The 26965-nt window shown below is 56.0% G+C and overlaps 2 protein-coding genes across 3 annotated transcripts in view; one reads left to right on the forward strand and one right to left on the reverse strand.

Annotated features, from left to right (window-relative positions):
* Positions 1-26965, forward strand: part of CDH23 (cadherin related 23) — a 394835-nt gene that overhangs the window by 297870 nt on the left and 70000 nt on the right. The window contains 11 exon segments of the mRNA XM_033130003.1: positions 1632-1780; positions 9715-9775; positions 10670-10818; positions 15182-15317; positions 16599-16987; positions 17902-18003; positions 18336-18338; positions 22058-22207; positions 23259-23387; positions 24360-24488; positions 25197-25424. Of these exon segments, the coding sequence (XP_032985894.1) occupies positions 1632-1780; positions 9715-9775; positions 10670-10818; positions 15182-15317; positions 16599-16987; positions 17902-18003; positions 18336-18338; positions 22058-22207; positions 23259-23387; positions 24360-24488; positions 25197-25424 (1625 nt within the window).
* C16H10orf105 (chromosome 16 C10orf105 homolog) lies at positions 4603-8209 on the reverse strand. 2 transcript variants are annotated; one of them, XM_033130002.1, is made up of 2 exons: positions 8080-8209; positions 4603-5300 (listed from the first exon to the last, which is right to left on the reverse strand). In XM_033130002.1, the coding sequence occupies exon 2, from the start codon at positions 5293-5295 to the stop codon at positions 4927-4929; it is 369 nt and encodes a 122-aa protein (XP_032985893.1). In that variant the 5' UTR covers positions 5296-5300; positions 8080-8209; the 3' UTR covers positions 4603-4926. The 2 variants fall into 2 exon arrangements, with proteins under 2 accessions (XP_032985893.1, XP_032985891.1); XM_033130000.1 differs by lacking the exon at positions 8080-8209 and adding an exon at positions 7029-7106.

Below are 26965 nucleotides of genomic sequence, written 5' to 3' on the forward strand. Positions count from 1 at the left end.
AAGGGTGTGACGAGGCCTGTGCCCCTACGTTGCCTTGGGCCTCCCAGGAGCACCCAGTTCCTTGTTTGCAGCGAGCACTGGGTGGAAAAGGAATGCGCTCTCTGTGCCTCACTCTTTCCAGCCAGCAGTCTCTCCCCAGCCCGCCCACGCCCACATGCATCTTCCCTCTGCCCTGCTCTTCTCCCGTCCTGGGGCAGCCAGACCCCCCTCTGGAGACCCATCGTCTCCCTCTGAGTCCGTCCTTCTCTTCAAGCTCTGGCTAACAGGAGGAGAGGGCGCAGTCATGCTCAGATGCTCTGTGGGGCCTGCCAGCTCCACTGTCCCCAGCCAGGGCAGCTGGGCAGGACCCCTAGGGCAGGGGGAGGTTGGTCCTGGGGAGACTTAGGAGGACAGCATGACTCAGGGGAGGCAACTGCCCCCAAGCATGTGGTCATCTGGCCTGGGGAAGAAAGACGGAGTCCACTGGTCTCCAGCCAACTCCAGCTGCCTGGACTCCTCCTTGGCGTGACTGTTCTTGCCTGGACATGCAGAGCTGGGCACAGCTCCTTCCTCCAGGGAGGACAGCCCAACACTGCCCCTTGGGCTGAGTCTCCTCCCCAGCCCTGGAAGGGTCCTCCCCCGCTACCACAGGCTTCAACATCAAGCAGGGCCCGCATACTCTGAGTGCAGAAGGCCCACGCCACATCCGTCCCTCGGACATGTTTGTTTCACACATCTCGCGCTTCATAATGAAGGACAATTCGTTGTGAACACTTAAAAATCAGGAGATTTTATTTAAAACCCCTATGTTCAATTTCTCTTAAGAAAGCAGAAGGCCTGTTGTCGCTGGGCCCACATCCTGCCTGTCCACTGTGGATGGGAGCAGAGGACAGGCTGCCCCTGGAGGTGGGCCCGCCCAGGTGGCCACTCAGGGATCTTACCCACCTGGCCCTCACAGCACTTGGGTTTGTAATCTCAGGATCTCTCTGATTCCTAGGGCTGCTGTAACAAATGATCACAACCTTGATGGCTTAAAAGAATAGAAATGTATTCTCTCATGGCTCTGGAGGCCAGAAGTGAAATTCCGGTGTCAGCAGGGCCACCGTCCCTCCAAAGGCTCTATAGGAGAATCCTTCCTTGACTTTTCTGGGTTCTGGTGGCTCTAAGTGTTCTTGGCTTGTGACGCAGGACTGGACTCCAACCTCTGCCTTTTCTCCTCTGTGTCAAATCTCCCCTCTGCCTTTCTCTTATAAGGGCCCTTGTCATTGGAGTTGTGGCTCACCCAGATAATCCAGGACACGTCATCTCAAGATCCTTAACTTAATTACATCTTCAAAGACCCTTTTTCCCAATAAGTTTACATACAGAAGTTCCCAAGGATTTGATGTGGGTATACCATTCAACCCACTTCCTGCCTCAGTTCCCTCCTCTGTAAAATGGGGATAATAGCGCCTATTTCATCGGCTTGTTGTGAGAACGAATGAGCTCAAAGTGCCCGGGACATATTAGATATTGTTAGTGTTAATCCTAATCTGAAAAGGAAAACAGCCACCCCTGCAAAGGCCAGAGTGGCTGGGGTGAACAGGGCCTGTGGCTGGGGAAGTCGCCCGTCGGGCAGCTGCTAACCGCCCATCTTCCATCACCTCCCGCAGACAATGGCCCCGTCGGCAAGCGCCGCACAGGCACGGCCACCGTGTTCATCACTGTCCTGGATGTGAATGACAACAGGCCCATCTTTCTGCAAAGCAGCTATGAGGCCAGTGTCCCTGAGGACATCCCTGAGGGCCACAGCATCGTGCAGGTAAGACAGCTAGTGGGCCGGAGGCAGGCCGAGCCGCACTCAGGTCTGAGTGCACATGCGCAGTAGCATCGTGGCAGGGAGGGATGGAAACAGGAGGCCACAGCTGCTTCTCCAAAAGTAGCCAGTGCTGTGGGGAAAAGGGGCCCCAGGCCTCTCCTCCTTCCTGGGGAGAGCAGGCCTCCAGCTTACATAGCCGAGGACAGGGCCCTGACTCCCCAAAAAGCAGAAGGAATGCCTTGGCCCTCCTCTTCTCCCTCCCTCCCTTCCCCACAGCCCTCTCCTGTCCCCCACCTCACCCTGAAGGGCCTTTCAGAGCAGGGAGATGGCAATGTCACATTTTCCCGGAAGGGAGTTAAAGAGAGAGCCAGGGCCCAGCGAGGCCCAGAACAGAGCGGCTTTCATGGGGCCGTTGGCCGAAGCTCCCCTTTGGGGAAGTAAACAGACACAAGAAGAAAGGGAGCAGACGCAGAGGGAGAACGGAGAGGACCTGAAAATGAGGCTCGGATGCCCTCCCCCAGCGCCGGGAGGCCTCAGTTGCTGGCTGGGGAGGGAGGCCAGGAATGAATTACCGTCTTCAGCTGCAAGGGTTTCCGACCTGGAGGCTGGGCCAAACACAGCAAATCTAGGCCTGTCCTCTAGGGCATGCTCCGGCCTTGGGAGGCTGGGAGCATGCGTATCACCCTGCCTCAGGACCAGGGAGGGGGCAGGAAAGGGGCTCGGGGCAGGGGACTAACTCCCAGAGGCACCAAGAGTCCAGGGCATTTGCAAGGTCTGGGGCTGGTTCCTGGAGGAAGGAGGAGGTTCGCTCCCTCTGGGCCTCCGCTCCCGGGCTTGGAGAGCCCTAGCCTGATACCTTCCACCCAGGTTCACTGCCAAGTCTCCTGGGACCAGCCTGGGGATATACCTGGTGGTATAGCCAGACCTTTGAGAGCCCTCCTCCTCCCCATGCCCAGCCTTTCCTTCTCCTTCAGGCCTCAAGGCAGCCTTACCCATCACCCCTAGTGTCCAGAAAAAGAACACCTAGGTCCAAGCAGGGCACCTGGCCAGGAGATGAAATGGATGACTGACTGTGGGCAGAATTCATCTCGGGATGTCTCAGGGAGGCCCTGGGGGAAGGAACCAGGAAGAGGTTAAAAAGCTGGAAGGGAGGGGGTAGCAGCCCTTCGGGAGGGGGCCTGCCCTACTTTCTAAACCCGAGGGATTTGTTTCTATTACACAACACTACCCAGGCAGACATCCTAGAGCCAGCGCATGAGCGACATAAGGCAGCCCTGATTCTCCCCATTTCTCGGAGAAATTCCGCAACTAGTACCTTCTCCAAGGCCCTGGAAGTACGTTTCTGGTGAAGCGGGACTCACTGTCTGGTGTCGGATTGACCTGGAAGGAAGGCGCTGTGGGCTTCTCCAGCAGCTTCTCTCTAGGGGCATCCGAGGGACGAAGAGGGCTTCCCAGAACTCCTTAGGCTTTGGGGGGGCCGTGCACCCATATTGGGCCTCCCTTCACTCAGTACACAGACCCTCATACTTCCATGCTCTAGCTAGTAAGGCAGAGTAAGGGGTTGGACGCAGTGTCGCCTCCTGCAGGCTCCCGGGATCATAGGACGGAGGAGACAGACAAAGATGGACGACACTCCAAGAGGGAGTGATCCCAGTCTCCTTCCCAGAGGTGCTATGAATAGGGCTGGTTCCAAGCAGGAGGTGGCTTTCAGCTGGAGGGCAAAGAGGGCTTCACTGGGGGGGGTGCCTTGTGAAACATAAGGCATAGCCAGGGGAGGACACGTAGTTCAGTTTGTCTGGTGTCGTGGGTCAAGATGAGGCTAGAGATAGTTCGGAGGTAGCTCCCAGAGGTCACTGAAGGCCAGACTGAGGAGCTCTGGCTTTATCCAGCCAGCAGTAGGGAGCCAGTAGTGGTTTTGTTGCTGGGAAGTGGTGAAACGAGAGCTCTGTCTTTGAGAAGACCTGGCCGGCTGCACTATGGGTCACAGCAGGGTTGGGTGGACAGCCCCGTGGCAGAGCACAAGGTGGCCCCAACCAGCTGACTCTCTAGGGCACAAGCTAGGCCGCTCAGATCCCCTCTGCCTATTCTCCAAATATGGGACCCAACCAAAGTATAGCACCCCGGCCTTGTGAGGAGAGGCTGAGGATTAGGGATCCCGAGAAGCCCACCCTGGCGTGGGGTGGCTTCAACAGGTAGTCAGTCAATGAAGCAATCACCAAAAAGACAGCACACCTAGTGTGGTCCAGCCCTGAGGTCCCACAGCTGTCCTGGAGAGGTCTGGACTCTCCTACCCAAAGGGTGGCTGCCCCTCTCCCTAAATGAAGGCATGAAGCCACTGTGGTGTGGCCTCAGATCCAGCTGGCATCACCTCCAGCTGCTAGCAGTGCACCCTGCCACTCTGACACAACGCCAGTCCTGGCTTCTGCAAGGAGCTTCTTAATTTAATGCATTATCAGGCCCTTCCTAAGCCATTCTGACATTGGTGCACTGAAGGGGGACCGCCAAGATCACAAGGGCAAGGCAGTCTCGAGAGCCTCACCTGCCCCTTCTCCCAGCAGGCACCTTATCCACCAGGGTGCCGGCTGCTCCCACGGATTACTGGATGCGTGCTGGCAGGGCCCGGGACATTCGAGGAGAGGAGTTTCTGGGTTCTCTTCTGCCTTGGGCCCTGCGTTGGCCCAGAGGGCAGAACAGTACGTTGCCCTCAGTGTGGACTGAGTGTTTTTGCTTGGCTGTAGGGAAACTTTAGCCATTTGGCAACTCACACTGGAATCCAAGCTGGGTTTTGGCATTGGAGAGTGGGCAGGGCTTCTGCTGGGAAGCAGGGGCACTGTTTCCTGGGCATGAGAGGTGCCTGGTTGCCAGAGATGGACTCCGGGGAGCCAGGTTGTACTGTTCAGAGCCACAGACCACAGCTCCAAATGGCTGCAGGTTCTCCACAATTGATCCAGCAATCTTTCAGCAGGGAGCAGCTGCGATGTCTGCAGAGGGAAGATACTCTTCCAGGGACGGTCTCTGAGAAAGGCCCTGGGCCTGGGCACACAGGGAACCACTGGGGGTTAGCATATGTCCTCTTGCAGCCTGTGTGCCATGCTGTGTCTGAGAGAGGAGCATTGTGGGTGGATCCTAGATGGGGGGGGGACACCCCATCACATCTTGGTGGATTCTGTGCAGTCCCAGCCATGGTTGTCATCGTGGTCTGGCAGGGGGCGTGGAGGAGGAGGCCGGCCACGGCGGAAGCTATGCAGGGAGCAGCGCAGGGAGCCCAGGCGTTTCCAGAGCCGGAGCTGGGGCTCACTGGAGCTCACGGGGTGGTGGGGCATGCACTCGCGAGCCTGGCGCCTCGGGTCCAGTGAGGTCGGTTTGCAGAGGGTCATGAACAGCAGGCAGGTGGCCAGGAGAAGGAAGATGCAGGCCAGAGCAATGAGCATTGGGAGAGGGCCAGCTGCCGCCAAGGGACTCCCTGGAGTGACAGGAGCTGTGAGGAAGCTGAGGGGGCTGGGGCCCTCTGTACTCATGGCTCCTGCAACGGGAATGGGACAGACGCTCAGAGGCAAATCAGCTGGACCCAGGGAGGGAAGGGGACACTGATGGGGATGGGCACTGCTAAATAAGCTGCAGGTGGCATCACGGCCATTTTACAGTGAGGCCCACAGAGGTGACAAGTCTGAGGTCACACCGTGAATAAGCAATGGAGCTGGGCCTGAACTCAGGCCCTCCTCCTGCTATACTTCCCTTCCAGCCCGCCCGAACAGGAGACAGGAGAGTAATGCCTTCCAGCATTTTCATGAAAGCAATCTTCATGAATTACAATATAATTTTAGGCCTGAGAACTTGGGATCTAAGACCAGCTCTGTCAGTGTGTTGCTCTATGACCAGGAATGACTCATGGATTACAAAGATCCTGCAGCTGACAAAGACCCTAGCAATTATCTGATGCCAAGGCTACAAACCGGGCCCACCAGTGTGTTGCATTTGGTTCTTACAGTGGGTTTTTTGTTTTGTTTTGTTTTGTTTTTATCAATTTGTGGCTATTTTAAAAACCACAAACAAACAAACAAAACTAGAGTTTTCCTATAAATATCTGAATGTCTGGTGTCTCTTGAAATTTTAGAATTTCCACACTGGCAACCTGGGACCACTTGGGCCTGGCACCCTGTGTCTGGGTCTGGGCAGCAGCTGCCCCACAGGCTCCCGGCACACCTATGTCACCTCCCTGGCCCTATGGGCATTCCCGAGACAGTCCAACCTGCTGCCATGACAAGTGAGGAAACTGAAGCCCGTGTAAGGGAAGGCCGAGCCCAAGGCCATGCTGCAAGCCAGTGGCCAAGCAAAGGCCAGAACTAGGTTTCCTGAGTCCTGGCCCCATGGCCTTGCCACCCCTCTGGCTCCCAACCATCTCCTGGGCTCACTGAGCTGCTCTGAGACCGGTGGAAAATAACCCACAGAGAACAGCATAGTTGACATGGTGGGGTTCAAACCCCCCCACACACACCAGTCACCTGTTACCACGTAAGATCATCCCATGAGAGGGAACATGGCACCTGGTCCTCGTAGATCAGGCTAAGTGTTTGGTTACAAATAAAAATGCTCACACAGCCCAGCCGCTGGATAAGGTAGATAACGTGTGACAGAAGAGGACAGGTGAGCAGGTCTCCTCTCAAGGACGTGGAGGTGGCTCATCCAGGCGGATATGGAATCCCAGAATGCACACCACTGTGGTCAGCTCTTCCAGTTTCCCAAAAGAAGCCAGAAATCTAGATTTTTAGGCAAACTTGCTGATTTTAAATGTTGGCAACTAATTCACATTTGGTTAAGGGGAGAGGAGGGGGGTGGGCACAGGAGGGGCGGGGGGAAACACTGCAAAGACCAAACAAACTTGACTCCAAAACATTCAAAATGAATTTTCAAATATTTAAAACACGAAAACAGGCCAAAGAAAACACGTGAGCGGGCTACATCCAGCTTGGCCGGCCAGCATCGTGATCCTCTCCCAACATAGGACAGGAAATCCCAAAGAAGGTCCAGTAACGATCACGTCTTTCTCTCTGACCTTGGAGACTTGCGTGAGACTGGCTAGCCTAGCCGATTAGTCTAACTCACAGGCAGGAGTCTCTGTAGGAGGAAGGGCTTCCAGTCACACCAGGCTCTGCAGGTGGCTAGAGAGTCCCATGTCAGCAGGCAGCGGGGAGTGGAGAGGGGGCCACCCGCCCCACCTTCCTGTGTCCCTGTCCCCACCCCAGGCACTCACCATCCGCCGCAGGACCTAACTCCGGGCTCTCTGCTCCCAGCCTCCTTCCTGCCTGCATCCTTGCCCTGTGCCCAACCGACTTAGGGCATCCAGTGTACCCCACCCCACCTCCCACCCACACCCTAGCACCAGTCCTTCCAGCATTTCCAGGCAGAACACGACCCCTCCCAGCTGGAAACTCTGATGACCGTCTAGCTGCCCAGGGCCTCTGCCTTGCGGGCATCCCCTAGAGAGCGCTCTGGCTGAGCAGCCATACGTGGGTTGGCCCTTCCTTGAATCTGAGCAGGGAGGAGGGATGGGGTGTGCCCACGGCCGTCTCCCACAGGGAGAAGACTGGCCGTCCCTCTAGCCTGCACTTGGCTTTGCTTGGCTGGGAGTAAGAAAAGGGCAGTCTGACACGGGAGAAGTCTCAATCCTGCTAGTCCCACTGCTATTGCGGAGCTTTCACATGGATCTGGAGACCTTATCAGGCTAGCCGCGCAAATTCCTGGCTTCAGTCCTTGGGGAAGCACTTTAATAAAAAGATAAGTGAGACTGTAATTAGCATCTGAGTAGTTCCCTTGGAAGCAAGAGATTCCAAAGTGCTTGAAAACTTCAAGCCACCCTCCCTGGAACACATGCAAGGCCGGGGAGGCCCCCTCTGACCAGCCAAGCCGGCTGGTTCTGGGGAAAGGAGGCCTCCACCAGACCAAGGCTGGGAATCACCTTTAGGGCAGGTGAAGTCTCTCCCACACCACCAGAGTCCAGGGCACACCGGCAGGCCCTGCTCTGACATATAATAGCTCTGCAAGCTTAATCTAGAACTTTCGTTCTTGCCTCAGAGCTCCATAGAGCAGGGCCTATGAGCAGAGGGACTGACCTCAGAGCACATCTTGCTGTATGGCCTCAGGCTAGCCACTACCCCTCACTGGGCCTTGTTTCCACTCTCTACATAAGCAGAGGGATCCCCCAGGTCTGAGCATACCCTCACGTCTTCCGCCAGAGTACCCCAGCAAGATTCTGGCCCCACTTTCCTCACCAGGCCTTCTCCTGCAGTCCCCCCAGTACTGACCTGAGAGCCAGCCCTCAGCAGTCCTAAGCTGGGTGGAAGTTCTTCTCAGCTGTCCAAAGGAGGCCCGAGGAGCACCGGATGCCACCCTGACCCCAACTTGCCCTGGACTCTGCAGTGCCCTGCGTCCCTCAGTCAGCCAGGCTGGCCCGAGTAGCCTGTCTCCCTACACTCTCCTGCTAGACCTGGCTTTGTCTGGAAGACTTTGGGCCCTGCCTTGGGGGAGGGGACACCCAAGAGAATAGGGATGGCAACTAGGTTGGGATGAGGGAGAGGGGAGCTGTGGTCCGGAGCCTTCCCACGGCCTTATCCCAGCCTGTCTCCTTGGAGCCCTCTCGAGGGGCAGAGGCGATGGGGGCATGCAGGGGGGAGGGTTTCAATGCCTCTGCACCCCCGTGGCTCTTACCTTCCCCTGTTGGACATTTGAATGGTACAGTCGGGCGGGCGGCAGCCAGTGGGTCGCTATTCAGCGCCTGCCAGCGTCCAGGTTACCGGGGAGAGGGGCTCCCAGCAGGAGGAGAACAGGCAGAGAGATGGGCCATAGGAGCCCCTGAGGCCCCGCCTCCCTTCCTGGTCCCTGGGCCCCTCATCTTCCAGGCTTCTCCCTCAACTTCCCAGAAATGTACTTTCCCTTTGAACATGTCTGGCTACAAAAGTGAGGGGTGAGAGGCATTTTCAAAGGTCAAAGGGATCACAGGGCAGAAAGCCTAGGATTGAAGGACAGCGAAGGCTGTGCTCCTCAGCCTTTTGGGTGGGCCCTTTGGAGACCCTCCAGGCATTGGATCTCCCCACAACACAACACACACACACACACACACACATACACACACACAGTGACACCCCTCTCCCAGCCTCCTTTCTTCCCAGAAGAGAGAGCTTCCCTGGCAACCAGCTGCCTCTTTAGGAGCCTCAGTATTAAGCAGCTTCTCCATCAAGGACCCCCAAGCTCCCAGAAATACAACATGAGTGGGGGGTAGTTGTGGCTCTGCCCAAGACCTGAGCCTGGGGCTCACCCCCCCTTTTGGAGCCCTAGTTTTTGGTATTTAGCTTCTTCCACCTGCCTTTAGCCCTTGACCACAAAAGAAGCATTCTCTGTGCAGCCCCAAGTGGATGGGAGCCTTCCATGGACGGTCAAGGTCCATTAGATAACAGGTGTCATCTCATCCAGCCCCCTCTCAGATGGTAAAACTGAGGCCCAGCGAGGTGTGGCCTGGCCAGAGTCACCCGGTCAGGAAGCAGCCACGTCATCCACCACCGTAAGTGAGTCGGTGAGGCTCGTAGGAGCTCAAAAGGCTGAAGGAGGGAACTGTGGAGGTGTGAGCTGGCCTAGGCAACCCTGGATCCGTCACCCACCTTCTCCCTGCTCTCCCCAAGAACCTGCAGGGAGATCAGGGGAGAGCTGACAGGTCCCTCACATGGACAGGGCAGCATGGAGACATCAACAGTCAGGTGTCCTCAGGGGGGATGAGAAAGACAGTCATGCCCCGCCCTGTCCCACACCTGGGCCGCAGTGGGAAACCACAGGTGTGGGCAGGACGGGCTGGGGATGGTGTGGAGGGAAGGAGAGGGGCTCCACATCATCTTCTCTCCCTGTGGGGCGGAATTCAAGAAGTGACCTCATGTCTCATTCTTCCTCAGCTAACGGCCACAGATGCCGACGAGGGCGAGTTTGGGCGTGTGTGGTACCGCATCCTTCACGGTGAGTGGGCCTCCAGTACCGTACACACGGGTGGGCCAGAGGGAGGAAACAGGCACATTCTCCAGTCATCTGCACCAACTTGGGCATCTTTTAAGTGAGGGTGCTGCATTTGATTGCTTTGCTCCTGAAGTTCCTTATGTCCCATGGTGGGACTGCACCCTAACAGAGGGGGTCTTGGGGACCAGTGCAGCCCCCAGCAGTGAGTTCCCCAAAGACTGAGTATCATTGGCCTAGCATGTCTCATGTGCCCATCCGTGAACCAATCACTATGGCCTGAGACATTAGGACCGTGCCCCCAAGCTTCCCAAAATGCGTTTCATTGGTCAGCTAGAATCATGTGACCATCCCTACCCCTGAACCAATCACTATGGCCAGAGACTAAACTTTGTCGATCTGCTTGCTCCTGGAATCAGGGGTGAACTCACCCCTACACAAAGCACGTGGACGGCGAGTGGAGGAGGGTGGATCTCCAGAGGATAATCAGGGTGCTGTTACCACAGGACGGGGCAGTGGCTGCTGCACCAGCCCAGAGATGTCCACGGAATCTTGGCTTCAACCACCACAGAGAATTTGGTTTTGATTCCTGTTTCTATAGTGCCCAGATCCCTCTGAAATAGTGAATCCACTGCCACGTGTGGGTCTCAGAGACCCTGCAGGCTTCCCATAATGAGGGCACAGGGTGAACTTCTGCCCCCTCCCTCACATCCTGCCCGGCCAGGACAGCATGGGGCAGAGGCCTGCTTACCACGGTGGACTTCAGCCAAGCTCCCGAGACCTCTGGTCAGGGTCAGCGTGCTGGGGGTCTGGACACCCCTTCTTCCCCCCCCACGCACAATTCCATGAGGATTCTGCTTCAGGGCAGAGCCCATGCATCTCATCTGTCTCTCCACACAGGTAACTATGGCAACTACTTCCAGATCGATGTGGACAGCGGGCTCCTGATGCGGGGGTCCCGGCCCCTGGACCGGGAGCAGGACTCGTCCCACGTGTTGACAGTGGAGGCCTACAACCACGACCTGGGCCCCATGCGGAGCTCCGTCAGGGTGAGGCCAGGGGCGGGCTGGGGCAGCTCCCGGAGAGCCAGTCAGCAGGTCATGAAGGCTCATGTCCTCTTCACTGCTGACTCAGGGCTGGGCCAAGGCCATGGCTGCACGGAGATGGCCACTGGTTGGGCCCTGGCAGGGCAAGGCTGTCACTGACGTAGGTGCTGCATGACTCCTGGAGCTAGAGGTCCGCGGGATACCAGTCCTAAGGGATAAAAGATGTGTCCTTACCATACTAGCCTCATATATCTGTATAACTCTCTAGGGTGAGCCAAGGAAGTCTCACACATATGATCTTAGAGATGTAGATGTTGCCAACTTCATTTTACAAATGAGGAGACTGAGGCATAGGCCTCAGAGCCCAGGTCTTCTGAGTCCAAGTTCAGTGCTCTTTCCGCTGAAAGCGTCCCTCAAATATCCCACTGGCCTCGTCCAGCTGCCGTGTCAAATGTATTCTTTTCTGTCCACCCTCACTCACCTCGGGCCTCTCCTCTAGGCAGCTGAAATCAAATCAACCTTCATCTTCCAGAATGGTCAAAAACAGACACACACAGATATTCCTACTGGCTAGGCCGGTTTATGCACGCTCCTGCCAAGTGGCAGGGGATGACTAAGACACCCTCCTAAGGTCACCCCACCCTACCCCCACTGCACACTCAGCAGCTCACGGCCCCTTCCCCTAAGCTGGGTGGAAAATGAGTCAGACCCCAGAGGTGAAGAGTAGGAGGGAGATGGGAAAAGTCAGACCGAAGGACTTTTACCCGGAACTAAATGGGGCAGAATCTACCCCTCTTATCAGCCCCGTCTCCACCCGCTGTTTCCCCAGGCTGGAAACAATGAACCGAGGCCTATCTGGAGTCACCATCACACGGTGCTAGGGAGCTGGTGACTCAGCCTTGGCCCATCCTGCTGGTGTCCCCGAAGCTCTGCCCCAGAAAGAGATGGGAAAGGAAACCTGAGTCCTGATGGCTGTCCATCCAAGTGAGATCCAGGTGGAGATGGCTGAGAGGGGCAGACCCTCTGGGTTTTTATACCTTGGGGCTGCTTGGAATAATTTCAGGGCCCTCGTGACTGAGGGTGAAACACAGTTACTTGAATGTGCACGTAGGTAGTCCCACACATCCACGCTCACCGTAGGCCTGTGAATTGCTTATTCACGTGATCAACACACCCAGGTCAGAGCCTGCCCGTTGTGGGGCCAACTTTAAGCCACAGAATAACTGACATCAGCCTAGTTTGGGTTGGTTCCCGGGACTCCCTTCAGGCTGCCTGACCACAGCTCTCCTTGAAGCAGGTCCACACCCTCCCAGGAACAGGCCAGCACCTCCGCTCCTGTCAGGGCCTCATCATTGTGGCTGCAAACCGTTTTTAGCTACAAATCTATTTTTTTAAATGGTAGGCAGCACCCCACGGCACTGTGTAAAACAGATCAAAGCCAGGCTGCGCCAGTCGGGTGCAGCGATGGGACATCCAGAGCCACACCTGCTTAGCTACCCTCCTTTTGCTCCTCTCCTCAGGAACCCTGAGGAATAATAAACCCTCATATAGTACTATGTCTGTGCCAGGCACTTTCCTAAGTGTTTCGTGTTCTTGAATTCATTTAATTCTCATAACAACCCTACGAGGTAGGCACTGTTATTATACCCATTTTATAGATGAAGAGACTGAGGCAAAAGGATTGGCCACCGTGGTTAGAGTCACACAGCAGTAAAGGAGGAGCCAGGCTTCACCCCCGGCAGTCAGCTCAGGCCTGTCCTCTTAACCACTGTCCTACGCTGCCTCACACAAGGCTCTTCAGAGCGTAAAAACCGTTGCTGCCTTATCCCCAAAGAGTCATTCTAAGGTGGGAATTTGGAAGCTGGCCCCTGTGGCGGGGGCTGGGGGCTGTGGCCCCAGGAAAGCCAGGACCTTCCTGAAGACAATGTGGGGACTCCAGCTTTTCCCTGGATGCGTGTTCTCAGGGACCATCCACATTCTCCAGCTCCTGCCTCAGGGAACAGGAACAGCCCAGATGGAAAGGCCAGGGAGCACGGAGTGAAACGTTCCTCGTAGAGACTAGGGCCTCATGTGCACATTGCAAGTGCACACACGCTCATACGCACGCGCACGCTCGCACACTCATTTCCTGTTTGGCCCCTGTTGGAAGACACCGCAGTGGCTAGAAAGTCGAGCTGGTTCTCCTCGGAGCCCAGTAGCTCAGTAGCTGAGCCGTCCTGCTCAGTAAGAACTTGGCAAACCTGTGTGTTTCCTGTACATCTGTGTCTCTCAGGTTTGCAACCACACACCATTTTGACTCCTGTCTCTGCTGCTAAAAACAAGGCTGAAACCAACAAGAGGAGCGTGGCATGCAGCCAGCCTCATGGAGGGTGGGCCACACCCAGGCTCCATACCACCTCCCCCTTCTTTTTATCCTACTCAGACTGGCCCTGTTTCTCCCCCATGACCCTTGGAGTCAAGGCCATTTGGGCAAGCAGACTCAGGAAGGGGAAGGCTCACCGTTTTGAAAGATGGTTAGTTTCTGTTTACAGAAAGAGAGTTCCCGAAATGCATCCACGCAAATTCCCCACACACACCCACCCCACCCAGGATCTCCCCAGCCAAGTTCTAGGGGAAGCCAAACTTAGAAGTTTCCGGCTTGTGAACAGCTGTGCTCTGGGGTGGGCACTTTAGTTTGCATAGTGGGTTCTGGGTGTCTGGACATGAAAAGCTGATGACACAGCAGGGCTGCAGGAACCCCAGGAGCAGAGAAGTAGAGAAACCTTTACCCCATGTACCTCTCCTCCCTCCAGCTCTGTCACGCCACCCACCCCAGAGTTCTCCACCAGTCAGGCTACCATTTCTGCTTATACCAACAGAAGCCCTTTATTTCTCTCTGGCTAATGCCCAGCTAAACCCAGAACAGAAGCCAGGGCTGAGCCCAGCAGCAATGATCAATCAGAAACCAAATATTCATGCTTTCAGATGGTCTGCGCTTCGGGCCCCACCGTTCCTGCCGTGACCACCTGTGAAATCTGTGTTGTGCATCACTACCCTGTCCCATTTGCTCCCCCTCCACTCTGCTGGCTAGTTCTGCTGGCCCTGGTTCTGTTAGGCTGGAAGGAGGGTGTATCTCCTGTTCTGAGACCAGCGTGTCCCCAGAATAGAGTGAAGAGTAGTAAGGTGGGCAGACTGGGAACCAGGAGAACCCTCCCTCTCTTTCCAGCCCTGTCAGTTACTGCAAGGCTGTGGGCAAGTCCCTCCGCATCTCTGGGCTTCTGTTCCCCGACCTGGGAAAAGAGAGAGGAGCTGGGCCTCTCTACAGATCCTTGAGCACCAATACTCTGTGGCCATAGCTCCCCTCCCCACGACACTGGGCCTTGTGGACACCGCCCTGGTCCTGCCCACACCGAGGCCACACACCCGTGCCCCTGTGTGTGTGAGGGGTGGGGCACGTGGTGTGGCAAAAAGTTTACGTCTCCCCACAAGTATCTTTCTAATGGTTTTATTTTTATGGTGCAAGACATACATGATTATAAAAGAGAAATTAGAAAGTACACATAAGCAGTGGTGAAAATTATGCAGAATTCCACAATTCAGAATTAGCCACCGTCTGGGTGCTGGTGCCCCGAAGCAAATCCTGACACCAGGATGAGTGTGAAAGTGATTAATAGGAAATGTCCTCAGGAAAAGCTGAAAAGGGTGTGGGACCAGAAAGGAAAGGCAGCTAGCAAAGTAGCGCAGAGGGAACTTTGGCTCGGTCCCATAGGGAGCTCTGGAGAGAGTCACGTCAGTTGCCCCAATCAGGCGCAGGAAGCCACCATATTTATGCTGTGCACCCATCAGTCAGGGATTAAGGGCTACCCCAGGGGACATAGTTCCCAGGTCCTTCCAGCTGTGTGGGAATGTGGGTTCCAGCAGCCCGAGTGGGTGCTGACCGTGGCAGTGAGAACACCCAGAGAAGGTGCTTGAAAATAAATCGAGAGGGGTCTGAGAACCGACATTCTCTGCTACAACCATAATTCGCATTTTTATGTCCACTCTCCCAGACCCATTTTGGTATTTGAGTGGGGTCACTTGAAACCTTTTCCAGCAGTTTTGCAGGCCTGGGTCATTTTGTCTTCTTAACAACCCTAGGAGTGACATGGGGCATGAATTATTATATCGCTAGTACTGTTTCATAACTAAGAAACTTGATGGCTCAGAAGATTCACTGATTAGTCACAGGTTCCCACGGGGTTAGTAGCAGAGCCACGAGTAAGGTAAGGTCCGTTCTTGAACAAGTACTCTTAAACACAGTACATGCCAGGTACTGTGCAAGGTGGGAGGACACAGTGACCAACCAGACAGTCCCACTGACCTTCTGCCCCTGGCCCGGCTCCCACAGGTAATAGTTTATGTGGAGGACGTCAACGACGAGGCCCCCGTCTTCACGCAGCAACAGTACAGCCGCCTGGCCCTTCGAGAGACCGCCGGGATCGGGACATCGGTCCTTGTAGTGCGGGCCACAGACCGAGACACTGGTGAGGCCGCAGGGGGAGCCAGGGAGTCCCATTCCCCAGAGTGATCCTCCCCCACTTACCCCATGATTCTTTGGATTCCTCAGGCTCCCCCATTCAGTGGCTTCCAGGGAGGAGCTCCTGGGACAGTCCTAGGAAGGCCGGAGTCGAGGGGAGTTGTCCCCCTCTCCAGATTGAGAGTGGAGAGGTCACAAGCTTGGGGAGTCCAGCTCTGTCATCACAGGACCCCACAGCTCCCCGCTAGCCTTTGGCTAGAGCTGGGCAGGGCTGGGAGAGGTGGAGGATTTGTCACAAAGGCCCCTGGAGCGGCTCCCCGAGCTGCTCCTGCTTCCCAGTTCCTGTCCTTCCGTCGTGTCCACTGGTCTGTGGCTCCCAGCCCAGCCCCGCCCCGGTCAGCATCCCCACGTCGCCTGGGGCCCGGAATGGGGTGGAGGCAGAAACTGGTCTGAACACTGTCAGGTGGATTGCTGTCCCTTACGTGGCACATTTATATAGTTCAGGTCACACATGTCACTGTGGCCCAGTGGTTCATGACCTCTTCCGGGTCAGGAATCCCTTTGCAAAATGAGTGAAAACTATTGATCCCTCCCCAGAAAAATGCACATCCATTCAGAGTGCCCCTCAAAGTCTCTGGACTTCAGCCAGGAATGCCACCTCTCACTCCTAGATGAAGGGTATATTCCAGGGATTGGGGTGGAGGAGTCGGGGGGAACAGGGGAAGGAATCCCTGTAGCTAGAACTCTTCCGCTGGAGGGACCCAGTGAAGGCTTGGCCACCTCTAAAGATAGTGTCCCTGGTGACCTAGCACTTTCTAGATCAGTGCCGCCACTACAAGAGATCCCAAATTTCCCTACCCTCTCTTTTTCCAAATACACAAGGGAGGTGCTTGAACTTAAATTTTGAAGCTCCAGAAGCAAAACTAAACCCCTCCGGCATCTCTGTCGTGCCCAGAACAGGCCCCAGAGAGGGTCTGCCCTGTGTGCTGGGCCTTGCCATCCACTTAGACCTTGACCATGTCCTCTGCCACATGCCTTGGGACAATCCGGCCCACGGGGGGGGGGGGGAACACTCTGGGTAGGCCAGCCAAGGCCCCTCCCCCTGTCTCTCAGGGACAGCAGTAGGTGTGCTGTGGACAGCTTGGGAAGCCCCAGGGCAACTCCACCCCCATCTGTGCCTGTATTACATTGGTGCAAAAGTAATTGTGGTTTTCAAAGGTTTATAAATGGCAAAACACCGCAATTACTCTTGCACCAACCTCATACAACCTCTCGCCTCCTCTTGCAGGGCCCGGTGGCCTGGTGACCTACCGCATCTTGTCAGGTGCAGAGGGGAAGTTCGAGATTGATGAGAGCACGGGGCTTATCACCACCGTGGATTACCTGGACTACGAGACCAAGACCAGCTACCTGATGAATGTGTCTGCCACCGACCAGGCACCGCCCTTCAACCAGGGCTTCTGCAGCGTCTACGTCACTTTGCTCAATGAGCTGGATGAGCCCGTGCAGTTCTCCAATGCCTCCTACGAGGCGGCCATCTTGGAGAACCTGGCCCTGGGCACCGAGATTGTGCGGGTCCAGGCCTACTCCCCCGACAACATCAACCAGATCACCTATCGCTTTGACGCCTACACCAGCGCCCAGGCCAAAGCCCTCTTCAAGATAGATGCCATCACGGTGAGGGAGGCTGGGGGCAGGCACAGCAAAGGCTCTCCCTGGGATCAGGGACCTCAATCCTTTTAAAGCTAACCAACGTTTATTGAGCTCCTCCTTCTATATGCACGGCACTCTTTTCTTTGTCGTAAAGTATCTTTGAGATAAACATCTCTGTGATGCATCCCTTTTACTATTTAGGGATAAGATAAAGTTTATACCTAGGCAACCTGGTATCCTTCTTGTTACTAGTAGACAATGAAAGCTATGCAAACATCATGTTTCCCTTTTTGCCATGGCTGTTAGGAAGCTCAGATGTAAATTTTGTGCTTTGTTGCAAGAGCTAGTTTTAACTAGGTGTCTAGTGCAGCTGGCTCTTATCTACTGCTGGATCTTACTCTTTCATCTTTGCTTTAGTGTGTTTTTTTAAATCCGCATCCCTTCATTGAAAATAGGCAAGGTAATAATCACTACAATGTGCCAGACTTTGTCCTAGGGCACCTTGGGAACACAAAGATGACAAGGCCCTTCCCAGGCCTCAAAGAGTTCTAAGGCTAGGAGTAGAAGTGGGCATAATCAACGATGCAAATCAGAGCATCATCACAAGGGAAAATGTAAAAAGAACAGCAATAGAGATATAGTGGAGTTCTTCTGGGGCCCAAATAAGAGAGTGCTCGTACCTGGCCAGGGAAGCAGGAAACCTACATGAAAGAGGTGGCATCTCAGTGGGAATGAGAGAAGTAGGATTTTAAACTACAGAGCTTCATGGAGAATTTATGCCAGGCAGAGGGAACGCCATGGAGGTGGGACCGTGGGCAGAATGTTCAGGATTAGTGAGGAGTCTGGTTTGGCTGGAGCATGGGACTGCTTGGGGGCAGTGCGGGCTCTGCCTGGTGGGTACAATGTTGTCACTCGACCATCTGGCCTCCATCCTGCAGGGTGTGATCACAGTGAAAGGCCTGGTGGACCGGGAAAAGTGTGACTTCCACACCTTGACAGTGGTCGCAGATGATGGTGGCTCCAAAGTGGATTCCACTGTGGTGAGTGGATCCCCGGCTGAGCTCCCCATTGGAATAGCCCATCACCGCCCCAAGTCACCCCAAAACCCACATGTTCACCAGCCACCCAACATGCAGGCCAGGCATGGGGCAAGGGTTTCGGTAGCCCAGCAGCGGTCCTGTGGTTGGTGATGCCGTACCTTTCAGGGGTGACTGGGCCGGGATGAGATCTCAGACAGGTGGGGTACAGGGGCATCCTTCACAGACCCTGCTTGGAGTGTGGGGGCGGGGGGCTGGAAAAGCTGCCGTCTGCTGACTGCCTTCGTCTTTGCCTTTTCTTTCCCTTCGCCTCCTCCTGCCATCTCTGCCTACAGAAGGTGAGTAGCCTGTGATCTGGAGATCTCCCCAGGGCTGGCTCGGGCCCTGTGTGGTGCTGGACCTTCCTGCCTCCCCTGGAGAGAGGACTCGTGGACAGGCTGCAGCAGATCCCTGCTCAGACCCTTCACTACCATCCCAGTTCATCCACTCTCACTGTGTCCAGGCCCCTCTCAGCCACATACCCTGTGTCCAGCTCTGCCGTCTCTGCCCTCCGTGTCCTGCTGGGCCCTCATGGGATCCTGGGGTGGGGGGTGTGCTAGCAAGGAGTAGGTGGAATACACAGTGAAAGGAACACTGAGGCCTTGTCCCAGCTCTACCCCTTGACAGCTGTGTGACACAGGCAAGTTTCTCAACCTCTCTGTGCTTCCTTTCCTTGCGTCTAAAATGAGGGTCATGCCCCCTTCGGAGGATGTGATGAAGAGGGCAGGAGATGGTGGATGGGAAGCCCTCTGTAGACTAGTCTTGGAGAAGGGTGTTATAGGAGTGACGTCTATAAAGGGACCGCCACCCTCTGTTGGGGTTGGTGTAGGAGTATTTTACGAGTGTCCGTAAGGTGGCACACACAGCGCCAGGGCCTGGGGAGCCATGGTCAGGGCGTGAATCAGGCCCCCAGGACTCTGAATGAAGGCAGCAGAGACCGTGTGCTGGGAGCGCTTCAGGGAGGGAGACGCCTGGGGTCAGAGGTGTCTGGTAAGGTTCCTAGGATGGTGGGAGAGATGGGAAAGGCAGGCAGGTGACCTCAGGCTGGGTGTTGAACTAGGGATGGGCCCCAAGGGAGGCGAGGTCCATGGGGTGGCATCCTGCAGTGATAATAAGAACTCCGGCTTGGGCAGCGGCCAGTCGGCTCTGAGGCCGTCTGTAGACCATTTGGGGTGTCCAGCTCCTCGTCAGCCTTGATCACAGCCACGTTTTCACTCCCCACTGGGTCCCTATCACAACAGTAAAGGGATAGAAGCCAACTGAGTATGCATGCTGGGAGCCAAACGCACTGCTTGGGGTCCTTTGCCCTGAGGCTCCCAGGAGGGGCCTGGCTCCAGGGGCCCTGGTTGTGGCTTGGCCATGTGCCAAAGCCCCCTCCATCCACAGGGCCAGCCTGTGGGTGAGGGAGGCAATGGGCAGCACTGTGCCCACACAGCTCCCCTTGGTCCCCAGCGGTCCCAGAGGACAGTCAGTGAGCAGAGCCCTCAGTGGTGGGCCGTGGGCAGGTGGCCTGTGTCCTGCCACTCCTAGCCTTCCCAACGGAGGAGCTAAGACTCAGAGAGGTTACATGGGGCCTCTCCCTGGAGCTCAGCAGCCTCATCTATAAAACGGGCCAGATGCCATCAGCCTTGTCGGCATGAGGAGTCCTGGAGCTGAGGACAGGTGGAAAGTGATGCGCAGCTGGGATGTTCCCCAAGCTGCCGAAACCCTTTCGTGAACCAGACCACCCACTTCCTCCACAGGGGCTGGCAAGGGCATCTCAGAGCACACACCTGCACAGGCCCCTGTATTTCCAGGAAGCAGGACCGCCACCCTTTACCTCTGCCCTGGCTTCCTCTCAGGCTCCTGGGGCCACTGCCCCCAGATACACCAGCCCTGTTAGCCCTAAACTTGTTAGCGGTGCTAGGGTGGAGGCAGGCTGAGGGGGCTTTTAGAGATGCTACCATTTCCTCTCGTGAGGCCGGAACCCCAAACCACAGTTCACCTACACCTGACTCCTCCCAGTCCCTGAGAGGGGTGGAGAGGCAGCAGGAAGGGGCAGGCTGGGAGGGGGGATAGCTCTGCTGTAAAAGCTCTTGAGTGTAACACCCTCAGGCCCTGAAGGGATGGGGCAGGGAGATTTGGACCAAGAGGCCCTGAGTGAGAACACAGACCCACGTCTAATTCCCTTTGATCTTGGCACTTACCCTCCCTCCGCATCCACTGAAGCTGACTCCCGCTACTGAGAGAAACTCACAAACATCATCATGATCTTAGAGTAGTAATTATAGGGGGAGCACCTGCTATAGGCCAGGCTCTGGACTGGGCTCAGGGTACAACAGGAAACCAAAATCAGACATATCCCCTGCCTCTGCAAGCATAAGATACAGTCAGGGAAAGACACGGATCAAATTAGCACAGCAAACGTGTGCCGCGCGCATGAGAGAGAGAGTCTACAATAAGATGTCAGGAAAATCGAGGAGGGCTTCCCTGAGGAAGTGACTCAAGCTGAGATCCCCAGAAAGCATAGCAGTTTACGCAGCCAAGAACTAAGAGCATTTCAGGCAGAGGAAACAACATACACAAAGGCCCTGTAGTGGGAGGGAAGCACGAGAAGCCCAAACAAAGCCTTGACCCAAGTGGGAGAGTTTGGGAGGGGTCAGAGCACAGGGGTCTTGTTTGTTTCTGCCTTGGGAACAGCGTGGTAGGTTTTATTATGCCCATTTCACAGGTGAGCGTACTGGGGCTCCGGGATTTCACGGAACTCCCTGACAAAACTTCATGGTGGATGCAGTCTTGGCAAGCGAAATCACGCCTATCTGCCAGGCAGGAAGCAGGACAGGGACCACCACGCATCACCCCTTAACTTTTAGTTTGCTCGTTTATACCCCCCAGTATCCCAGTGCAATAGGTGTTCTTGTTCCTACTTTCAGCTGAGAAAATGGGAAATCAGAGAAGTTGAGTAACTTTCCAAAATTGCACAGCTAGTAAGTGGTGGAGTTGGTCCTGCTGTGAAGCCTGGGCTTGTTGCCTTGTGGTGTTAAAAGCTGCCTAAAGTAGGGGAGCATGGCTAAGCCCGAAAAGAGGAAAAATCTGATTAGGAGAGAGGATGAAACGAATTCTTCCTATGGGGCTCTGTGGGAGGCAGGCAGGCCCGGGACCCAGGACCCCAGGCCAGGGAAGGAGAAGATGGGGTCCGGCCTGGAGAGGAGGCCTGGCCTGGGATCCCTAAAACTTGTGCCGCCTCCTACCCACCTCAACCCCCTCGTCATTGAACCTAAGGGGCACCTGTGTTTCCGGCCTTATGGCTTGTGGTTATCCATGCGCTGGAGGCTGCACTCACAGCAAAGCCTTCCCTCTGGCTTACTATCCAGACCCTGCAGGAGAAGCCTGAGCTGTAGACACCAAACAATATGCTCTTTGCGTGCAACGTCCATGTTCCTGGTTTTTATCTGACATTTGGAAATTCCCCTCCCTTCCCCACTGCCCTCTCCCCACAGAGACCACCAAGCTACCCTGTGGCCCTCCTCCTCCTGAGCCGTTTCCTCCCTCTGATCCAGAGGTGCAAAGGAAGAGGCCTTCAGGCCATATCTGGCGGCCAGATGTGTGGTAGCCAGCCTGCACATGATTTTTTCTCTTTAATTTTGATTAATCACCACATAATTCCACATAAAAATCTGGATTCCTAGTTCCACTTGAAAAAGCTATTCCAGTGCCAAGCAGGCATTCCCTCATGGATTTGGAGCTACAGTAGCCTCCATCCGCTTTGCTAGGGCCCATGCCTTCCGGGTCTCGCAGGCCCTCCACCTCTGAGTGCCCCCAGGCCCTTTCCCTGGCTGTCCCAGCCCCAGCATTTGAATGTGTGCAGCCTTCCCCAACCAGACTCCTAGCAGAAATGTACTCGGGGCCTCTGTAAAGTCAGGATTGGACTAGGCGGACTGTGACAGCTCGCTGAGGTTCCAGAGCCCGTCACAGGCCTGGTCCCTGTTTGGGGCTGGAAGGAGGCACTAGGTGTCTGGCCACGTTCACCCTTCCCCAGGTCTACATCACCGTGCTGGATGAAAATGACAACAGCCCCCGGTTCGACCCCACCTCCGACTCGATGGTCAGCGTGCCTGAGGACTGCCCTGTAGGCCAGCGCGTGGCCACCGTCAAGGCCCACGACCCAGATGCCGGCAGCAACGGGCAGGTGGGCCTCAAGTGAAATAACCCGGATCTGCCCTGTCAGTAGGGGGCTCATCTAAGCAATGCCATCACTGAGCAGGAGGAAGGAGCCATCCAGGCTCTGTCCAGTCCCAAGCAGGACCACCCTGCCCTCCCCCATCTGTGGTCAGGGAAGGAAGGGAAAGCTGGGCAGGTAGTTGCCCCTGCCTGGGGTGAATGAACATGGACCCCGAAGGCCAGCCACAGCTCACCCCCCACAGCCAGCTGCAAGCCGTGGGTGTTCAGCCTTCCCCGTGACTTCTTCATCACCTTTATGCACAAACTATATAGCATCTCGCCCCTGTGTGCCAGCCCTGGGGCCAGCCCTGCCCACGCGGCCCCAGGTCCCAGAGGAGACAAGCTCCTCTCCCTCCTGTTTCTCAGGCCCTCATCCCACAGCAGGCAGTGCTCCCCATGCTCCAGGTTTGGATCCCCCTAGGACACAAGAAGGGGTGATAGAGCACTTCAGTCTTCACACTGCTTTGATCTGCCCCGTGAATTGGGGGGCATCATTTAAAAGGACTAGCACACCTCTGGGGGACTGAGAGATAGTGGTTTTGGGGCCAGAAGCATGTGGGCTCCAATCCTCATTCCCTTGGGCACTTGTAAGCTGTGTGACTAGTTTACCTGTCCCAGGGAGCTGTCCTCGAGGCTGTGAACTGAAGCAGAGAGCTCCCTGTGACAGGGCCAAAGAGAGTCCGTGTCACACCAGGGCCTGTGCCTGCTCCTCACAGGCTCCAGAGACATCCGTACTTCCCGCCCTGCCCTGGGAAATGTCAGTGCTGTGGGACTCCAGCAGCTTTCTGGCCTCTAGGCCCGGGTGCTGACACCCCCGCCCAGGAACCTGCCGGGACCCCACTCCTCCTCAATGGGCCTGCTCCCCGCATCGAGGGACAGAAGCTCTTCTGCATAACACATTCTCTTCTCCAATGCCCAGCGGAGCAGAGGGCCCAGCTGGGCAGGGGAGTGCCCCTTGGCCTGAACTGGCCGCCTGTCCTCCCTGCTTCCTCCCCCTCAGACTCTCTCCTCCCTGACAGGTGGTTTTCTCCCTGGCCTCGGGCAACATCGCGGGGGCCTTTGAGATGGTCACCACCAATGACTCCATTGGTGAACTGTTTGTGGCCAGCCCCCTGGACAGAGAAGAGCTGGACCACTATATCCTCAAGGTGAGCACCGGCCCCCTCGGGGGGGTGGGGGCGTCCAGGAGAGCACGTGGCCCATCAGCATACCCTGGTGCTCACCTTCCCTCCTTGTCACCAACTGCTGTGGGGCAGGCCCAGAACATGCATGAAGCTGACCCTGGAGAAGGCATCCTGGGAGGGGGCTTGAGAGCCAGAGGAGGAAGCAGCAGAGGTGCCTGTCCCTGCTGGGAGAGACAGGAGACAAAGCCTGGTGGAGCCCTGAGTCTTCCGCAAATGCAGTTGTTTACTCTATCTAGGCCTCAATTTCCCCTCTTGTGCAATGGGCAGAAATCCCCCTGCCTGGCCTGCCTCTGCTGAGGTGAGAAAGAAGTGCAAGGGTGAGGAGTCACGAAGGTCCACAGTCTTACTGAATTGCTGCGGCTGGCATATTTCCTGAAGGGTCTCTGGGGACCCCAGGACTGTGCTTCCGCAGGGGCCTGAGCCCCTAGAGGTACGCCTGCTGCCCTGCAGGCAGCCGGGAAGCATGGAGGCTCCCAGGGACAGGCTCAAGCTGTGATGAGAGCTCCAGCTCATTGCTGAAGATTCTTTGAGGCTCTTTCTGTCTGCCAGAGTTCAGATCTGCATGAAACAAGGGGACTTTGACGCTAACGGCATAAGCCCTGGGTCTGGTTACAGGCCCAGGGGCACAGTCGGGCTGGCACAGCCTAGAACACAAGTCGGGTAGGATCAGGAGGTGAAGATTGGGCACAGAGGGTCACATTGCAAATGAGGGTCCCATTTGCGATGGGACAAGAATTGGGCAAGGGTTTGCAGCATGGGGCAGAAGGCAAAAGCCTTGGGGAGAGCCCAGAGCTGGCAAGGCCCCTGGGGGCAGGGATGGGCCAGCGAGTCTCTGCCCTCCCATTCCTCCCCCGCAGCAGACAGCCCTGTTAGACTCCACTTTCCTGACCTTCCCCTGCCCTTCAGCCCTGACTCTGGTCATCCCCCTCCTTGCAGATTGTGGCATCTGACCGTGGCACCCCTCCACGGAAGAAGGACCACATCCTACAGGTGACCATCCTGGATGTCAATGACAACCCCCCAGTGATCGAGAGCCCCTTTGGATACAACGTCAGCGTGAACGAGGTGAGGGCAGCTCCAATGGCCGTACAGCTGGACATCCATGGTGGACAGTGGGCCCGAGCCGACCACGCGGCACCCATTTAAATGTCCGCCTGGCCCACTCATCCCTCAGGGTGGTCACAATGGCTTACTCATTCATAATTCTAGCACTAACGCCTAAGCCAGGTCCCAGAATGCAGTATCATTTTGTGGTAGGGGTGAGGAGATGAGAGGGAAAGAGATAGTGGCTTTTCACCACCAACAGGGAACTGAGGTTTACCCTGAGAGAGCTGTTTTAAATGAAACAACGCATTACTCCTTCAGTCCTAAAATTGAGCCCCTCCAGGAGAATCTTTGCCCCAGCTGTTCCGGATACCATGCCACGTTGGACATTCGTGAAGGCAGGACGGCATAGGGATCTAGAGAGCAGCTCTCAGGCCTGACGCTGCGATTCAGACCCTGGCTGTGCCACTGACTGGCTGTGTGACTTACACGCATTCCGTCCCTGGACCTCTGTTTTCTCATCTGTATGTGGCGATGACACCAGGACCTAACTCGCAGGGTTGTAGAGGGAGTTGGCCCCTACACATAGTAGGTGTCCACAGAACGTTCGCCACCATCATCTTCATCCTTCTCATCGCTGCAGGGTAGATAGCAAAGCTTTCCGGAGGTCTAGGTACTAGACTTGGCTCCACTGAATCTGCAATGACCTCTTTCCTGCTCTCCCCGCAGAACGTGGGCGGGGGCACCGTGGTGGTCCAGGTGAGAGCCACCGACCGTGACATTGGGATCAACAGTGTGCTGTCCTACTACATCACCGAGGGCAACCAGGACATGACCTTCCGCATGGACCGTATCAGCGGCGAGATCACCACACGGCCTGCCCCGCCCGACCGCGAGCACCAGAGCTTCTACCACCTGGTGGTGACTGTGGAGGATGAGGGCACCCCCACGCTGTCGGTGAGCATTGCGGGTGGCCTAGGGGGCAGGGAGGCAGGGAGGGGGAAGCTCCACCTTCCGTGTGAGGGGAGCAAGACGCGAGGAATGGAGTGCGGTGCTGTGGGTGGACCGCGGCAGCTCCTTCGTCTTGCCTTTAGTCCCACGGCCTATGAGGACTGACATGGGCATAGCGAGGGTGCTAGTTCACCTGTGTCTGCAGCCACTCAGAGCCTCTAGTCCTCTTTGCCCACACGGAGCAGCTCTGTGCGATGGTACAGATTGAGCCTGTACCTCGGGGCCTGGCCAGCCCCCACTCCACTTGCCAAGCTCTGTGCCTGTGGGGCCACACTCACCCAGATGGTGGTGCTTCGTGCCCAGTAGGAAAAGGTGCCCTCTGGCCTCTCCCCCTACATCGTGTTGGTGAGATACGCCATCACAACGTGGCAGGGTTGGAAGGGGACGGTATCTGTGGTCTGGTCTAATGCTGAATAGGAGGGGTCGTTACCCAATGAGCAAGGTTTGCAAGGTTGGAGAAGGAGGTGGGGGACTTCGGGGCTGGATGGCAAGACAGTCTGGGGGCCATGAGCTGGCGTGGAAGCAGTTTGCCAACTGAGAGGAGAAGATTTGAAACCAGGTGTACTGTGAGCTGGTCACATGGCTGCAAGCAAGTAAGAACCTGTCAGAATATCTGCTTTGTCATCTGCGAAAGGGAGGTGATGTCTCCTTCATAGGTGTTTTTGGGGGAATTGAAATAGCTCATGTCTGGGAAAGTGCTTGGTAAACCAGGAGGAGGCCGACGGTGTGAACTGTCTATCACCACAATAATACTGCCTTACAGACCAAACCAAACCGAGAAGCGCAAAACAACCATTGGTTCCACTCTGATTCTGCAGGCTTGCTGTTGAGACCCGGCTTAGCGGGGCGGTTCTTCTGCTCTCGGCTGGGCTCCCGCATGTGTTGGGGGGCAGCTGTGTGTGGAGGGGATGGCTGTGTTTCTGGAGGTCAGCTGACTATCCGCTGGGGTGACAGGGCAAAGGAGCCACCTCTCTCTCCTCTTCCAGAAGGCTAACCCGTCTTGTTCACGTGGAGCTAGAAAGGGTCCAGGAGAGACAGCAGAGCATGCGAGGGCTTTTGAGGTCCAAGCTCGGAACTGGAACAGGTTTCTTGTGCCACATTCTGTTGGCCGGAGGAATCACAAATCCAGCCTAAGTTCAAGATGTGGGGAAATAAATTCTGTCTTTGAAGGAATGAGCTACAAAGTCACACTGCAAAGAGTGTGGATACAGAGAGGTATAAAGGATTTGGGATATTTTTGTAATCTGTCCACCCTAGGGACCCTGATTGTAAATGAAGCCTCAGGTCTGTCCCTCTGCCCTCAAAAGGTGACAGTGTTAGACCCCTTCACTGTGGACTGTGGAGTCGGAGCAGGTGTGGGCTGGCCCTTTATCTGGAGTATCTTGGGGAAGGGTGGTGAAGGGGCCCAAACCTTGGAAACCACGTTGGGAGGAGCCCAGGAAATGGAACTGGCTCTGGGCCCCCACAGGCACCCACAGCCGTGGCTG

The sequence above is a fragment of the Rhinolophus ferrumequinum genome, chromosome 16, assembly GCF_004115265.2.
Source record: "Rhinolophus ferrumequinum isolate MPI-CBG mRhiFer1 chromosome 16, mRhiFer1_v1.p, whole genome shotgun sequence".
In the NCBI taxonomy this organism is placed as follows: domain Eukaryota; kingdom Metazoa; phylum Chordata; class Mammalia; order Chiroptera; family Rhinolophidae; genus Rhinolophus; species Rhinolophus ferrumequinum.